This window comes from Oenanthe melanoleuca, chromosome 2 (assembly GCF_029582105.1).
Source record: "Oenanthe melanoleuca isolate GR-GAL-2019-014 chromosome 2, OMel1.0, whole genome shotgun sequence".
Lineage (NCBI taxonomy): Eukaryota > Metazoa > Chordata > Aves > Passeriformes > Muscicapidae > Oenanthe > Oenanthe melanoleuca.
Genome location: NC_079335.1, coordinates 141,423,721 through 141,439,797, shown reverse-complemented (window position 1 = coordinate 141,439,797; position 16,077 = coordinate 141,423,721). Strand labels below are relative to the sequence as shown.

Genomic DNA, 16,077 nt, shown 5'->3' with positions numbered 1-16,077 from the left:
ATGCGGGATGGGTCAGGGCGATGCGGGATGGGGCAGCACCCCTTTCCCCGCTGCCCTGGGAGGGGGATGGCCGGATGGATGCATGGATGGATGGAGCGGTGCCGGCCGTGCACATCCCGGCTCCCAGGCTCCCGGTGCATGCGCAAGGCGCGGGCGGCCGCCGTGGAGGTGGGGAGGGAGCGAGGACCACATCGCTGCCTCCGGCTCCGAGCTGCCAGTTGCTGGTTGCCAAGCAGTTATCATTGTTTCTGTGACGATTGCAGAGGCTGTTGCTAATTGAAGAAGCCCCCACAGCATCCTTCTCTCTGCTCCTGCTTCTGCTTTTATTTTAGAGGCTCAAGGGGGAAGACAGCCAGACTAGTGCTTTTTTACATTGCATTTTTATTTATTTCTTTTTCGTGGGGGTGGGAAATTTCTCAGCTGGTGATTAAGTGATGGACTAGTTACTCATCCGTATCCCTTCAGTCTTTGTGTGTGTGTGTGTGTGCGTGTATGTCTGAACACACAGACAAGCTTACACACACACACACACACAGAGTAAAATCCTGTTTGCCACTGCAGTGGGCACAAATAGGTGAGCATGACTACAGCCAAGGAGCAAAATGCATCAGGGAAACAAGCCCAACAGCAAGACCAGGTAATGCTTATTTTCCTCAATTTCAAACAGATACAGATTTGCAATGTGTAGCTTTGTGTTTCTTGTATGATCATTATGATTTTTTTTTTTTTTTTAAATCTTTTTTGGTGTGTGTTCTTAAAATTGCCAACTGAGTCACCAGCCAGTGGCAGGAGGAAAGTGCTGTGTAGCTTGGTTCAAGGTCTGCTTTCTCGGTGTGTGTGGAGACTTGGGGGGAAGCTGAAATTGTGCTATTTTTAACATTCTGTACCTCTTGCTGAAGGCTATAGAGATTTGTTCTGTAACTTGTTCCTTACATGTGTGCTGGGAGGGGGGAGTATGTTGGGATGGAGGCCCTTTCTCACTGGAGGAAGGAGGCAAGGGTATTTAAAAGCCGCTCTGCAGATAGATATGAAATTGTAAAAGTCAGGTTCAGCTTCTGACTTTGTCATGCACTTTCAGTGAATTTTTCATGCCTGGCATGGTCTTGGAGGGGCACTTCAGGATACAGCGTGTGCCCAAGCTGTGCATGAGCAAGCAGGGATGGCGGGGGGGCAAAAAGCAGCTGCAAGTAGGTAAAACTCCTACTGGCTTTGGGGGACATTGCTGTGCTCACAGCATATCTGAACTCGGTTAATTTATTTCTCTTGGAAGGTGCTTTATGTGTTTCTCTAGAGGTAGAAAGTTAAAGACTTCATTTTCTCTGTCAAACCTGTATTTTGGAGGATATTTCTCTCTGCCTGCACTTACCAGGACAGAATGAAATCAAAACTTTCCCTGTCTAAAAAGCAGCGGGTGGCAGGAAAAAAAAAAAAAGGGGATGTATCCTCATCCGTAGAGGATGGGCAGAGTTAAAAAGTGGTGGCATAAGGGGAAGTCTGGTTGTGATCTCAGCTCCAGCTGAGGCTGGTGGAGGCTCCGGGGCTCCGGGGCACTGGCAGATCGGCATCTCCATCCTCCTCATCCCCACCTTCCCCTCCCGTGCCTGGGGCACCGCGCCCGAGCCCGGACGCTCCAATTCTTCAGTTTTCCCTCATCTCCTTAAGACATTGGAAGTTCTCCACTTTAATCTTTGGTTAGGACAGCACAGGAGGATAATTTAAACAGATCTCTCAGGGCACAAATTAATTCTTAAAATAGTTCTTCCTGGCGTGATAAGCTGAGAGCTTCACATATTGTTTTTCATTTTTTTTTCCTTGGTACAGTATTTTAGGGAAGGGAAGAGCATGGGAAGACACTAAGCACCACAAATAGCATCATATAATCTGCGTTTTCAGGGTGACATTATATCAATGACCAAAACAGGCAGGCTCAATGGTTCAGAGAAAACAAGAAGAAAACAACTTTGATATTTGGGCATAAGAAAATATGTCTTCATCTAACCCTGCAGGTGTTGGACTTTTCTTATCTCTTCAATGCTTTTAGAATATATATATTTTAGCACTGTTTGCTGCAGGTTAAAATGAGTCTACCTGTGTTTCTGGGAGGCAGGGGTTTACAAGTGGTTTTTCTGAACAAAGAGGTCTACAGGGCTGTTCCTCCTTTTCAAAGCTGTGTAAAAGTGTTGGGTTTTGTAAATTGGGAGCTGTTTGGTTTTTTTTCAAGTAGTGTTACCTGCCTAATCCCATTTTGCTGTTGGCATGCCATGTCTTTGCTACTTTGGTCTTCCTGCATGAAGTACAAAGTGCTCAGAATAGGTCTTAGGTATATGCAGAATCTTGATTGAGTATATTCTATAACTGGCTGAATTGCAATTATACCCGTATGGTACACTTAAATATTCTGGAAGTACGTGCTCTCTCAGCTCTGCCCTAGTGTGAGCATGAAATAGAAATATCAAGAATATATAAATACCAATCATATTAATGAATATTAATGTCTGAGTCTGTGAGCAACTTTGCTCACTCCCATCATTTCTTTTATTGTTTTCACAATACATTATTAGTAAAATGGCTTGACAGCAGGGGGTTGAATCCAATCTCTGTCTATTGATTTGAGTGCACTTTTATCTTCCAACACCAAAAGCAGATCTAAACCCTTATTTTATCTAAAACTGTTCAGAACTGAAAAAGGCTCTATTCAAATTCTATTTCTAGCTGAAATTCTATTTCCAGGCTTATGCATATCAAGAATCACTGAGATTTCTTTCCTTGCTTAAAAGTGATCAAGAAACTGAAAAATGTAGCTTGGAGAAAAATTGAAGGCAAGTGCTGTTCTGGCTGTAGAGGACTGAGTCTTTTTCAGTAGCAGCTGCTGCTGTCGTAGGAGATTCTGACCATCCCTTTTCTGTGTTCCTTGCTGTGACATTCCCTGGATCCAGAGGCAAGCAAGTGTCACAGTTGGCTTAAATCTGTGCTGTGTCCTACCATACTAACCCAAACAGAAGCTGGTCATGAAAAGACACTGCAGGAACAGGGTGGGGAAAGTTTGAAAACATCTGCAGAAGCTTTGCAGGCATAAATTTAAAAATCTACTTTAGACTCGTGTGTCTATATGCAAATGAAGTCATGTTCTGTCTTGAGATTTACAAAAATGATAATAATTAGAAAATGATTGGGATGTGGAGATAAGCAAAGCACTGCCTTAGCTGCTGAAGGCAAGCAATCCCTTTCTTCCTTAGGTAATTAAAAATGTTTCTATACAATTTCTTTCTGATAAGCAATGCTGCTCACCTCCATGCCAGTTAAACTACTCAGAATTCCAATCATTTATCTCCTTGCTTATCTGTCTCATGGGTCTGAACTCTAAGTCTTTTGGACATCATGTACAGAAAACATTCTGTAAGTGATAAGTAATGCTGCCTGTTACTGTCAAGCTGTGATTGCTTGATCAAGATGTGAGCTGGGGGTGGTTCCCTCTGTGCACTGGGCTGCTCCTGCCACAGCTGTGGCTTCTTGTTCAGAGGGCTGGAGTTGGACACGTGCAGTGACCATTGTCACACCTGCCTTTCTGCTAGACCCATGGCAAAGCCTGCAGACACTGACAGACTCAGCACCTGCCTCAAGAGGGCTAGAGAATCTTGTTCTCCCCCTCGGGGTTTGTTAGCTGGATATGTGGATGTGCCATTAAGGCACTTTTCCATTAAAAAGGGGAAGAAAATTGCAACAGCAGGTCAAGTACTCTGAGCTTTAGCTATTTACACAGCCTGAAGATCTCTGTGTTTTAACGTAAGCCTGTAAATTTGTTATCTTAGTTTAGCCCAATCCTTGCTATTTTAATAGCCTTTGGGAATGCAAATAGCTCTGCAGTCATATATAAAGATAAGGAGGCTGATTTTTTAATGAAAATGTGGTAACAGGCATAAGGCTAAAATGAGACTTTTAAATATTTTAAAAAGTGAGTCAGCATATCAAGTATAACAGGATCACAGATTCTCAAAGAACAATTTTTATAAAACATATTTAAAGGGTTGATTGGTTAATTGGGTATTTGAACACTGAGGATAAGGATTGTTCTCATTTCTTTTGCTGTGTAGAGAAGAACTGTCATGGGCTTATGGGAAGCAAGATCCTGTTCTTAAATGTGCTTGTGTCCTAGACAAGGTTGTTAATGACAGCCTGGAATCCATGTAAAAGACCAAAAAATAAGTGAGGAGACAAAATAGCTTGAGGGCTGCATATTGAAGTGGGCTCCGTGGAGGAGTGGAATCAGATCAATAGAACAGTTCTGCCTATTAGCTGTCATTAAGGTAATCAATTCTGAATTTTACAGAACAGCTGGAATTCCAAATAAAAGGTGTTGTGTCTTCAAGTGGAAAGAGAACACATTTTACTTGGAAAACCTTGGCTGGACTCAGGAAGAAAATGATGGAAAGATTAATATTTCATGCTGCTAATGTTCTCCTGCCACTCTACTTCACAGAAATAGCCTGTAGTATCTTGAAGAGGGAGTACAGTTGGAGTATCTAATATACTATGCTGAAATGTGCCTCTACTTGTGTAACTTTATCCAAATAAGAAAATAAGTGTGTACTTCAGCTGCATCATGCAGGCATTCCCCCTGTGTTGTTTTAATTAAGGTAATTCTGGGATTCCTGTACCAGGGGATATCAATCCCTGTGTGCCCTGCTGTCTCCCTGAAAGGTCATAAATATTCTCTGTCATGGTGAGCTGAGTCCTGTGCTGTTACTTCATTCCCAGAGTAGATTAAACTAAAAAATGTGAGTGTGCTCACATTGGGAAGGAGTGAGGACCCACCCTGTGAGAGTCATAGAGATGATACTGAGGTCCCAAACTCATATTTCTGATTGGGAGATTACTTAAAACAAATTCCACACTGGAGTGCATGTTCTTTAGTAGCAGTCCAGCATCTTCTCTCTAAGCATCATCTGAAATGAAGCCAGTTTCTGTACTCTGAGTCTACCATAGAAAGTGAGTGAGAGCATGGCAGATGTGTACAGCTGAGAGATTTGGCCAGTTCTGTTCTGAAAGAACAAAAGGACTAGAAATCAAACAAATGTAACTTCATGTGAGCTATGTTCCTGTATCCAAAGATATTCTTGTCTACATACATATATATATATATATAATTTATTTTTTTTTCCTCTGAGGTGTGACTTAAAATCATTTCAGATCTTCTCTGCTCGCTCGGCTGCTATCCAGAAAATCACTGCCCCTGGGTACCAAATGTCTTGGTTGGTTCTACATGCTTTGCATGAAAGAATGCAAGGATCCTGATTCTCTGTGACAACCAAGCCTCCCTACAGCACATGAGCAATACAAATTATGTCCAAAGACTGCAGGATCCCTTTGCATTGTAAACAGGCAGTGGTGTATAGCAGGTTCAGGCATGAGTTATAAGTTGTGAATTTTATCTCTTGAAACAGAGAAGGGACTTTGCCCTTTTATTTGTCAATATATTTCTGTTGTATGCTGGATCACAAAGAGCCACTGGTGAATCCTCTCTGTTTTTTAGCAAGGTTTGAAGTTCCACATTGTAACTGAGTGTTTGTAAGCAGACTGAGCTGTGGATTCACAAGAAATCTCTGATTCACAGAGCCATTATCTGGCACAGTCAGACTCCCCACTGCAGCACCCCAGTGGCAGAGAACCCATGCAGAGGAATGGAACAGCACCATGAAAAATTCCTCTGAGTGCCCAGATCAGCCCTGGGCTGCAAGGAGCCTGGCCTGGAGCTGTTGAACAGGTGGGAGTGAGTCTCCTGGGAGATGAGCTAATTTAGTGTGTTCTCTCAGTGACTTGTGACAGCAGAGCTCCTACGTTGCTGGCTGGAGCAGAAAGCTGTCACATCCCAAAGGTGAGGCCCTGCTGTGAGAATCTCTCATTCTCACTGCAATATTCTGGCTCAGGTTGTCACAGCTGTGCAGAAATCAGGGGCAAGGCCCACTTTGGGAAGGTGTCTGCCAAAGAGAAGGATAAAGGAGAAAGCTCTGATTTACAAAGAAAACAATAGATTTCTTTAGTTTTAATTGAACTGTTTCATATTTGCCGTTTGAGGGCATAATTCTAAAAAAAAATAAAATTATTCTTATGTAAGAATGATAATAACTTGATAACAACTCTTTAAATTTTTTCCTTGATAACAAATCTTTTAATTACATGTCTTATTGTAGATCCAACACAGGCTTTCTCCAGGATTCATAGAGAACATTTCTTCATTCTGTTAATGGTAGCTGATCTATTCCTCAAGAGATTAAATTTCTGTAATAGTGCTCCCAAGAACACAGTATTCAAGAACATGGAATTACATCAAACTGCCAGTCCTTTCTAGCTATTAATTTGCCACAAGGAATACAGTCAGCTAAGTGATGGGGAGGAGGAGACAGAAGTGGAGAGGAGCAGGTTTGGTGTAAAACTGGAGTCTCACAAAGAAGAGTCTGCAGAAAAGCCTTTTCAGTACCCAGTGCTAAAATGGAAGAGCTTCTGGAAGGCTTCTGGATGGCCACAGCCCCTGAAGTTCATATATTTCTACAGGTTGCTGCTTGAGATTGTGTAAATTTGACATGCTCTTTACACCTTGACCAAGTGGGATGTGCTCTGCCACTGCCCTTGGTACAGCTGCTCCCTCCATTCCTGTCAGAGGTGACTTCTGTTGCATTCTTTCATATTAAATCTTTTTTTTTTTTTTTTTTTGCTGTTGGATAAAGGCAGAATGATCTGTCCCTGAAGTTCATCAGTTATCTGGGGTGATGAGAGTGTGTCTGAATGCCACAAGACTCTTACAGAATTCGATGTGTCATTCCAGTTGTGGTCCATTAGCAGTGCTGTGCATTGCTACAGGCATTTCATGAACAATGGTTGTACCTGCTTTCAGCTCTTATGCCTTTAATATTGCTGCTTTGTGATCTTTATCAGGCATTAAGTTGTGGTGAATCATGGTCACTTTGGATGATGTGAGAAAAGGCAGCACTTTTAAAATGATGTACTGTAATGTCTATTTTTAACACAGTATTTTCTGTATGGTTTAAGTTCACATTTTTTATATTTTGTCTGGCTTTTTTTTCCCTTTCATTTTTTCTATCACCTTTCTGTTCTGCCCACTCTGATTCTGAAGTGGGATTTAAGTAAATGAAATAGAATCAGAGAAGGGAGAGTGCCAGCAGCAATGGACCAGGAAAGCTGTGCACACTCCTTCAAAGTGCAGATGTGAAGATGTGAAGAACTGTGAGAGGAGTGCCTTCAGCAAGCTTGAAACCTTGGTTAAACATTAATTTGGAGAGGGACCTGTATTTGAAATCAGTGAATGTGGTCAAGAATGGAAAGACAAGTTAATATGAATTTCTGATTTAATGGCAAATTTTGAGTGGGATTATTGGTTGGCTTTGAATGACAATTCAGTGGTGGAGTATGGAACTTAGTCCTTGTGAGCAGACTGTGGCTTTGAGCAAGTGTTGGGTACTTAGTGGCAGTCAGCAGTTTTTCTTCTGCTGAGATAGTCCATGTTGCCTAAAATTGGGGGGAAAATATCTGGGAGTCTCCTGAGGACAGGTATGTGAAATATAGAGTTCTGAGATGCTGTAGTAACTCAGGCTGCACAAGTACCTGAGATATCAAAGAGATGCACTCCTTGATGTTTGGAGAATGTAGGGAAAGGGTCACAGGGGAAAACCTGAAGTTAAAACTCATTCTGAAGGTTTAGATATAAATAAGAATTTCAGCAAAAAAAATATCAAGATAAAGGTAAATGCTGTCAGGACTTGAGACAGTTATAAGCAAACTTGCAAATGAGAGAGAGATAATGCAGAGAATCCAAGGATTGTATCTCATTCTAAGATTTTGGGAACTCAAAGCAATTTTAAACTTTAAGGGAAGATGGAGATGCATCTTTCAGCTCTCCATAATACATAGTTCTCTTGCATAATACAGAGACCTTTTCTGAGAAGGAGTAATTAATAATTTTTTCAGTAGAAATACTGCAGTATAATTAGGAGCCAGAGAGGTTAAATGGAAATGTAAATGGGGGGATGATGAGCCAAGGATGTGCATGATCAGAGGTTAAACCAAAACCTTTCAGAAATGGAAGGCAGAAGCTGAAGTTTGGTGCTTGGAAGGCTGATGGAGAGCATCTTCCAGAAATCAGGATGAGGGGATGAGCCAAGACTGAAGCTCAGTGTGTGGTACTTGTACAGAGGAAGCCCTGAAGAAAGTTGTGGAAGTTGCTGGAAGCTCTTAAGTGTGAGGATAGCAGAGAGGACATAGCTAATTCCCACCTCCATTAGTGAAAATCCTTCATTTTATAAAATCATTTACTATAAAAAATTTAGGAAAATGCTGATCTCCAGAGGTCCCTTCCAGCCCTAACTTTTCTGTGATCCGTGAGAGAGGAGAGGGTGAGTGGGCTGGACAGTGACTATTAACTTTCTGGACTGGTTATGGGAGTTAGAGCAGAAGCAGGATTGGATTTGGTGGTGAAAGATGCTCGTGGAGAAAGCAGCTTCAGGCCCCTGTTCACCTGCCTGCCTTGAGCAAAGCAGCAAGAAGGGGTTTCTTTTGGCCAGCTCTCAGATACCCTGTTCCCCTTCAGAAACACCCTGCCTTCAAAATTAGTGCCTGAATAACTCTGCGACCAGAGACATGGCTTGCTGTTCTGTATGGGGGGATGGTGGGGGAAAGGCTGCAGCTCTCTTTGCCAGGGAAAAGGATTCCCAAAGCAACAAGAGGAAGAAAATGGTTAAGGTCTCCCTGTTGCTCAGGGAAAGGGCTCTGCTTCTCTCATTTTCCCTTGTACTCCCCATCCCTGAGTGCCCTTACTGCTGCTGCCTGAAGCTTTCTGCTGAGAGACAACCTGTGTGCTGTCTGCATGATAAATGGTCAGTGGCAAGCAGTGTAGGGCCATTACTATTATGAGATACTATTTTGTGAAAGAAACTGCAGGTGAAAAGTGCAGATGGAACATTATTTCTCAGAGCAGGTTTTGTCCCAGGCTGCTGCACAACATCTGCTCACAGAGGTGTGAGAGGGGCTCTGCTTTGGGACCTTGCACCACAGCTGTGCCTCTGGGCTAATGGCCTTGGCAGGAGAGGCTCGTGAAAGGATGGGACAGCCCCCTTGCTTTGCCCAGGAAGGCATTTCCCTGTCTCAAAGAACCACCTTTAAAAGCTGAAATGCAGTGATCATGGGCAGAGGATAGGCCAGTTTTGTTAGAGATGGAGAGGAGTCAGAGGTGGGATCCTGGTGGGTCTCCAAGGGAGCAGGAGCATCCAGACATCCTCCCTGCTGGTCCCTCACACTTGGTGTGTCCCTTTCAGCCCTCTGGTGGGCATCCACACCCACCCCAGGGTGGCAAAGCCTGCTTGGGGTGCCCTCAGTGCACCTCTGTAAATACACAAGTCTGAGCTGAGCAGGGAACCAAACCCTGAGTGTGTCTCATGGTGAAGGAGGGGGAGAGAGACTGAAGAAAACACTTCTGAAGAGTTGAGTTTAAAAATTAAAAGAACATGCAAAAAGCCATTAGAAAGGGGAAGAGGATGAAATAGCAAAACCAAGCAGACCTGGAGGCTGAATTTTTGTCTTTTGTTTTTTTTTAACCCTTCATCTTACATCCTTTTTCAGTCTGAAAACAAATGGCTGTTCCTTTCATTGTTTATAACATCATAAGACATATAAAATAAAAGTAAATTTTACATGAACTTTCAGAATGCTTTGGCTAAAGTAGTTTCTATTGCTGCTTTACTGCTGCTGAGCTTGAAATTGGAGAGATAATAAGGCTTCATCTGAAGCAATTAGTCTGCAGTTTTTGACTCCATTACCTTTGGTTATGTCTGCAGCCAAATAGTTACATGCAGATATTTAAGACTTAGTTGTAGTAAGATATTGTCAAAAGTGAAATCACAACTTAGACTTTAATTTATTGTTAATTTAGACTGTCAGAGATACTGTAATAAACATATAATAGCACATTATGGGGAATGCATTTTGGGCAATTAATTTAGCTTAATCACACACCGTGACCAACCTCTCGACTCTTTTTGTGTCGGGTTTAAAGGGGTCTGATACTTAATCTTAATGTGGTTGTAGGAATTAACAAGTGGTACATTAAGTTGTAACTGCACTAAAGTGTGCTGAGAGACTCACACTTTCATGTTTTCATTTTCATGGCCAGAACTAAACAGGTTATTTTCAAATGCACTTGCAGCATTTTTTGCTTACTGATAGAAAGAAACTCAAGGATGGACAGGAAAAACATATTGCAACTTAGCCCATATGAAATGAGAGAGAGAAGGGGTGTGGGATGATACATGGAAAAGCAGATTATATGGCTTGAAGGATGTAGTAAAGAAAAACTTAATGGTTGTTATTATTCTGAGATGCGGTGGGTTTGAGAAAAAGGAACAATTGCTCAAGCTGGGGAAGCATCATGAAACTTCTTTTTGTAATTACCTAAATTTGAGATTCTGCAGATATCATTGCAGTGAGTGAAATAAGCATTGACTAGTCCTGAAAGCAGGAAGTTTGTTTCTAAATTTTGCTTCTTCTTAAGAATCCCTGGCACATCATAGTTTAGCTGAATCTGATATACTAACAACCTTCTTTTTTCTAATTTTCTTGTCTCAATATCTATGATTTAAAACTTAATTTACAAACGTTCCTGAGAATGCTGATACATTTAATCTAAGAAGGATTTGAGATTAATCTTTGTAAACTTCATCATTGGAAGGTGCAGTTGCATTAAATTGATTTATTTTCCATGGTGTTTTCCTCATAAGGTACAACACATGGTTTTACATGGATTATATTGGTGGTTGACTTTTCCATTGCAAGTCATGGTACAATTACAAGTTTTATTCCAACAAGCTAAACAAGCCAGATAAAGAGCAGTAATAAAAATATGGGACAGAGAAATCCAAGGAGAAATTGATGGAAACAGCTCTGGAAAGTACTTAGCACATGAAGTTTGTGCATTAGGGAGATTATATTGATTGGGAAACGTTTTGACTTTGGTTGCTGAGGGCTGTTCAGTGCTCACTTGTCCAAATCAGCATCTCTTGGCAGGACCAGCTAACCTGCTTGAGAAATGTTGCCTTCCCACCTTTGAGGGTGATAATAAGTAATTTGTTTTTTCTAGGAGATTACAGGAGTGACTTGTTGTATAAGAGGCTCTTTTGCTCACACATGTTAAAGAATTCAGTGTTGATACTGGGCTGAGTGATGACAGAGCATCCCAGTGTGAAACAGAACTTTAAGGAATGTTGGAAAGTGTGTGTGTGTCTGAAATTTGAGATGTTTAGCATGACTGTCTACATCAAGAATAATCACCAAGCCATGAGCTGGTCCCTATACTACCTTTCTCTACCTTGAAAATCTTTATGAAGACAATTGAGGTTTTTAATCTGCTAGAGCAACAAACTTGTAACTAACAGACTTATTCCAGCTGGTTCATTCTATTTTCACATGGGTTTTATTATAGAAATGGCTGATGTTATAAACAGTTCTATCTGTTCTATCATGTGTCAATATCTGTACTGTTCTATCATGGTGCATCTTCCAGAAATCAGATTTCTCTTATGTTCTTAGAGGTGTAGAAATCTGATGGAGCTCTGTCTGAGAATGGACTTCAGCATTAGTGCCACAATATAAATTAGGCCTTGTATACACACTGGAATAAGGTTGTGGGTCTGGTTTCCTCATTATTTGTTTCAGAAGATTATTTTATCACCCATTGGCTTCCATCATCTTGTTTGAGAGGAAATACTGTCCACACAGGTCCTCTCCTGGCCTTGAGGTGGGAGGTAACTAAAATGAACTTGGGGACCATGTAGGTTCACTGCCAAAACTCTGTTCTAGATAGTGTGCTTCCCATAAAATCCTGTAGGTTCCTAAATTTCCTATAAATTTTAGACCTTCTCCAGTTGGTTATAATGCTCTTAGCATCTGGGTAGTAAATCAGTAAATAAATTGTCATCATGTCTATCATGCCAAAAGGGAGATTTTTTTTTTCTTTTTTTGGTTCTTCAGCATCCTGCTGTGAATTCCAGAGGGACTCTGGTGATCTATAGCTCACAGCCACTGTCACAGGCTAAGCCCAGGTTTTAAGCCTTCAGTGATCTCTCTGCTGTAAATTACAGCTCTTTGAAACTGTGATGCATAGTTGTTTTTCTGTAAAATGCAGCTCATTTGTGCAAGGACATTCCCATTAAATCATCCAACTCAAAATGTATTGGGGGATTCAAATTTCCCTGGAGCTCTGGCTGGGGATGGGTGGGGAGCTTGTGGCTCAGGATTGAAAGGAGAGCAGGGACAGGTGAATTTTGGGCAGCCCTGAGGAAAGGAACCTGGGGGTGTTGGTTGATGAGAAGCTCAACATGACCCTTCCAACCCAAACCATTCTATCATTCTGTGGTTCTATACAGAGAATGCTTGGACCATAAATCTAATTTTAACTAAGAATTTGTGCGTGTCTACATTAAAATGTAAAACCAAAAAACTGACTTCAGATATAATGGGTTGGGGAATTACCAAATAAAAAAAAAATCTTCATTCTTCTCAAAATGTTTCTGCTGCCCAAATGTGCAATAAACTTCTGGGTTTATTCTTGAAGGTTTAAAATACCTGAAAACTTAAACTTTTTTTCCCACTTTGATACAACTGGAGTTAATCACACACCCCACACACAATTAACATCATAAATCTCTTTCCCATCTTGCTCTAGGAAGGTAAAGAGGGCTTGTCTGGTTACTATTTCTGTAGAAAAGCATTCTGGAAATACTGTTTTATGTACACAGAGATATGAAGTGATTGAGCTCAACAGGCCATGTAAAATACACATGAGAAATAAAGTATGTACTTGAGGCTAAAAATATAATCCTAAATGAATCCTTTTGGGATGATCTGTGCTCATGCTACTTCTAGTCCTCTTTCTGCAAGTGGAGCTTATTTCTCTTTGCTTTTGTTTCCCAAATAGCTTTATTTTGTCATTTTTCTTTGGCCTATATGGAAAAAGTTGTAGAAAAAATCAATTCTTTCTTCTTGTAATTTGCTACAGCAAGGTCTAGTGTAATACACAAATTGTGTATAATCCCAGAGAGAAGAAGAATAGATGTAGCAGAGGTTTGGGGAAGAAGTTAATGAGAGCTAATAATGAATCTACATGAGTGTGCTCTTTCTCTGTTGAGGGAGTCACTGTTCAGGGAGACTGTGATACACATTTTTCAAACCATCTTCCAGATTATTTTTCATTCCGTTCTAACCAGGCACTTACATTTTTACTCACAAATGCCTATTTGAAACACAGCCTCCAATATCCACTGAGCCTTTGTTTCATTTTTCCTTGGCCCATTTCTTGATTAATGGTTTATGTTTTTCAAAGAGAAAAAATTAGGAATTCACTTGTTGCAAGCTACTCACCAAATACTGTTTGTACTTTCATGTGTGGTTTGCTGCTTGTCAGGTGTAATGCATAACTTTTATTTATTTTTATTGCTGAAACTGCTGTTCAAACAAGAGATGACAGTTGCTCCAAGGAGACTGAATTGAGGTGACACTCAGATGTTTATACTTCATTACTTTTCATTGCCTTGACAGTTTCTGTAGAGTTTCTTTCAATCATAGAAACCTTCAATTATGATTAGTGCATGGCTCCCATGCCAAAAATCTATTGAACTGCATTTTGTATAGTATTCATCAACAGGGATAATACAACTACATCAAGAACAGATCAGCTTCAGTTAAGGGATTCTTCAAGACTTGTTGTGTTGGCAGCATGCAAAAGTGAAGATCTGCCTGAAAAAGATGTGGCATTCACTTGTCCATTTGTGCTGATTCTTTGCAAATAGGAGCTATCATTACATTATCCTTTTGCTTTTGTATTTTGTGAGGGAAAAGAGGATACTCAAAAATTTTGCGGTAAGCCAGACTGTTAGCTCAAGACTGATAAAAATCCCTCCCATCATTTTGTGAAATTTCAGTGAACTAGAGAAGACTAGGAGCTTTCTTTAATACAAATAAATAGACAAATAAATAAATAAATAAAACCCAACAGTGACTCTTCCTGCAAGAATGGACTGAAAGGAGGAGAGGTTTTTGCAGAATCAGCTGCTGCTGTTGCTAGTCCCTCAGATCCCCTCTGTGTGCCTGGGAGGTGTTTGCAGAGGCTCTGGAGATGGGACGCTGATCTTTGCCCCTGCCTGGCATTTTAGCAGCAGATTTCACTCCCTGCTAGCCACTTACTCTTTTTGCTATTTGGGCAATGAGTCAAACTCTGGCCACATCATTTAGCTTTTAATAACCCTTTTTTTTTTTTTTTTTTTTTTTTTTTTTGGGTGCTTGTGACAAATATCCTCCTGAGTTTTGTCTTGGTCATGCTGCTGAATGATGTGATTCTGCTTGTTGGGAAATGCACTCTGCATACATAAAACACAGTTAAAACTACTCAACAAGCTCCAGAGATGTATTTAGCTAGCTGGGATTTGGCAGGAGATGACCAGTTAACAGGAAAACCCAGGAAGAAAATCAAATAGTTGTGGGAGACGTTGAAAGTAACAGATGAGAAGGGATTGCTTGCAGAATTTTAATTCTACACAATAAATTATTGCTGGCAATTTGAACTGCTGCTTGCTTTTCAGGGATATTAGAGAGCTGGAAATAATGCCCATTTTGGCCAAGCAATCATCTACTGCCTTTTGTTGACAGACAACTAAAACCTGAGCAGGGAAAAAGACTAATTAATCATTACTTTATGTAACATTTACCAGCATGATACAGCATTTGCATTGAGTCCTAGTGTGCAGTGTTCATTTAAATTAAGTCTGGTTTGCTTTTTTTCCTTATTTTTTTATTGCTGCAAGATCCAGGAATAAAATAAATGTAATTATTATTTTCGGGGAGCCTAACAGAGTTAGTTCTCCAAGTCCAACCAAAAATATACAACTCAACTGTCTCCACTTTCTGTACACCACACTGTTGGTAAATGATGCCCAGGGGAGAAATTGTTGAGTTGTGATAAATTGTTGAGCATCCAAAAGCTATTGTTGGTCTCACTGGGGACCACTGAAAGCTCAGTGCTCTTGAAAACCCAGCCAATTATGCAGGTGCTTATGCATGGGCTCTGAAGGCTCAGTTTTCTTGCTTATTAAAAAGGACTTTTTAAAAAAGCTTTCTGTCATTACTGGTCATTTATTCTTCCCTCTGTTTTCTTTTGAAAAACATCTCAAAAATAGCACATTTGAAACAAACTCATTTGAACTCCTGTGTAGCCAAATGACAGCATTTAATTCAGGAAACTGAGGGTGGTCTTTTAGTAAGTATTAAGAAGGAAAAGGCAGCAGTTTCTCAGATTTCAGAGCATTAGACAGCCCTGTTGAGTTTTGTCTTTTCTTTTGCATTCAAGAGATAATAGTGGAGCTGAAGTGTCATTTTAATTATAGAATATAGTTTGTTTTCTTGTTTTTACTTGGAATATAACAGACTCTGAAAGACCTCAGGACAAGATATGCTCTTCATTAACTGTTTATATTATTAATGAAAATTAATTTTAATTATAGAGCTGTGTTATTTAAATATACATTCCTTGCAGAAAGATGTGTGCTGCTAAAACAGCTCTTTCCACATATAATACTGATAATACCTAACACATTCTTCATGTTTTATGTCTTTGAATTGCTTTTAAAAATATCCTTTCTGACATGTCAGTGATGTAGGTAAACTGCATTACCCACTCTTGGCAGAAAGGGAAGCTTAATACAAGGATTAAGTGGTTTGCCCAGGGCTGTGTTACTCCTGCATTTCAGGCTCCAAGCCCACAAATTGCTGTGATGATCAGTGCTGTGGGGACAAACAGTTTGGGTCAGCACTGGCTTCAGGCAGTTTGTAGACATGTCCCACATTGCTTAAGCATTTTGAGAATGTTCACAATTTTTTATTCATCCATTCATTCCACTACTCAGGTTTGGATTCTTTTAAATGAGATCAGGCACACTTGGGTCTTTGGATTTTTATGAGCAATGCTAGAGATTTGACAGTCATTTAAAGAATCTCCTCCTAAACCAGACTGTAGACAGCAAGCAT

At 40.5% G+C, this 16,077-nt stretch overlaps 1 protein-coding gene across 3 annotated transcripts in view; it reads left to right on the top strand.

Annotated features, from left to right (window-relative positions):
- Positions 1-16,077, top strand: part of DPP6 (dipeptidyl peptidase like 6) — a 529,059-nt gene that overhangs the window by 288,224 nt on the left and 224,758 nt on the right. The window contains exon 1 of one of the 3 annotated variants that reach the window (XM_056485080.1): positions 128-637. The exons of the other annotated variants lie outside the window; for them this stretch is intronic. Within the exon in view, the coding sequence (XP_056341055.1) occupies positions 581-637 (57 nt within the window). The 5' untranslated portion in view covers positions 128-580. Of the gene's footprint in view, positions 1-127; positions 638-16,077 lie in introns of those variants that run through there. 3 annotated transcript variants of the gene reach the window in all.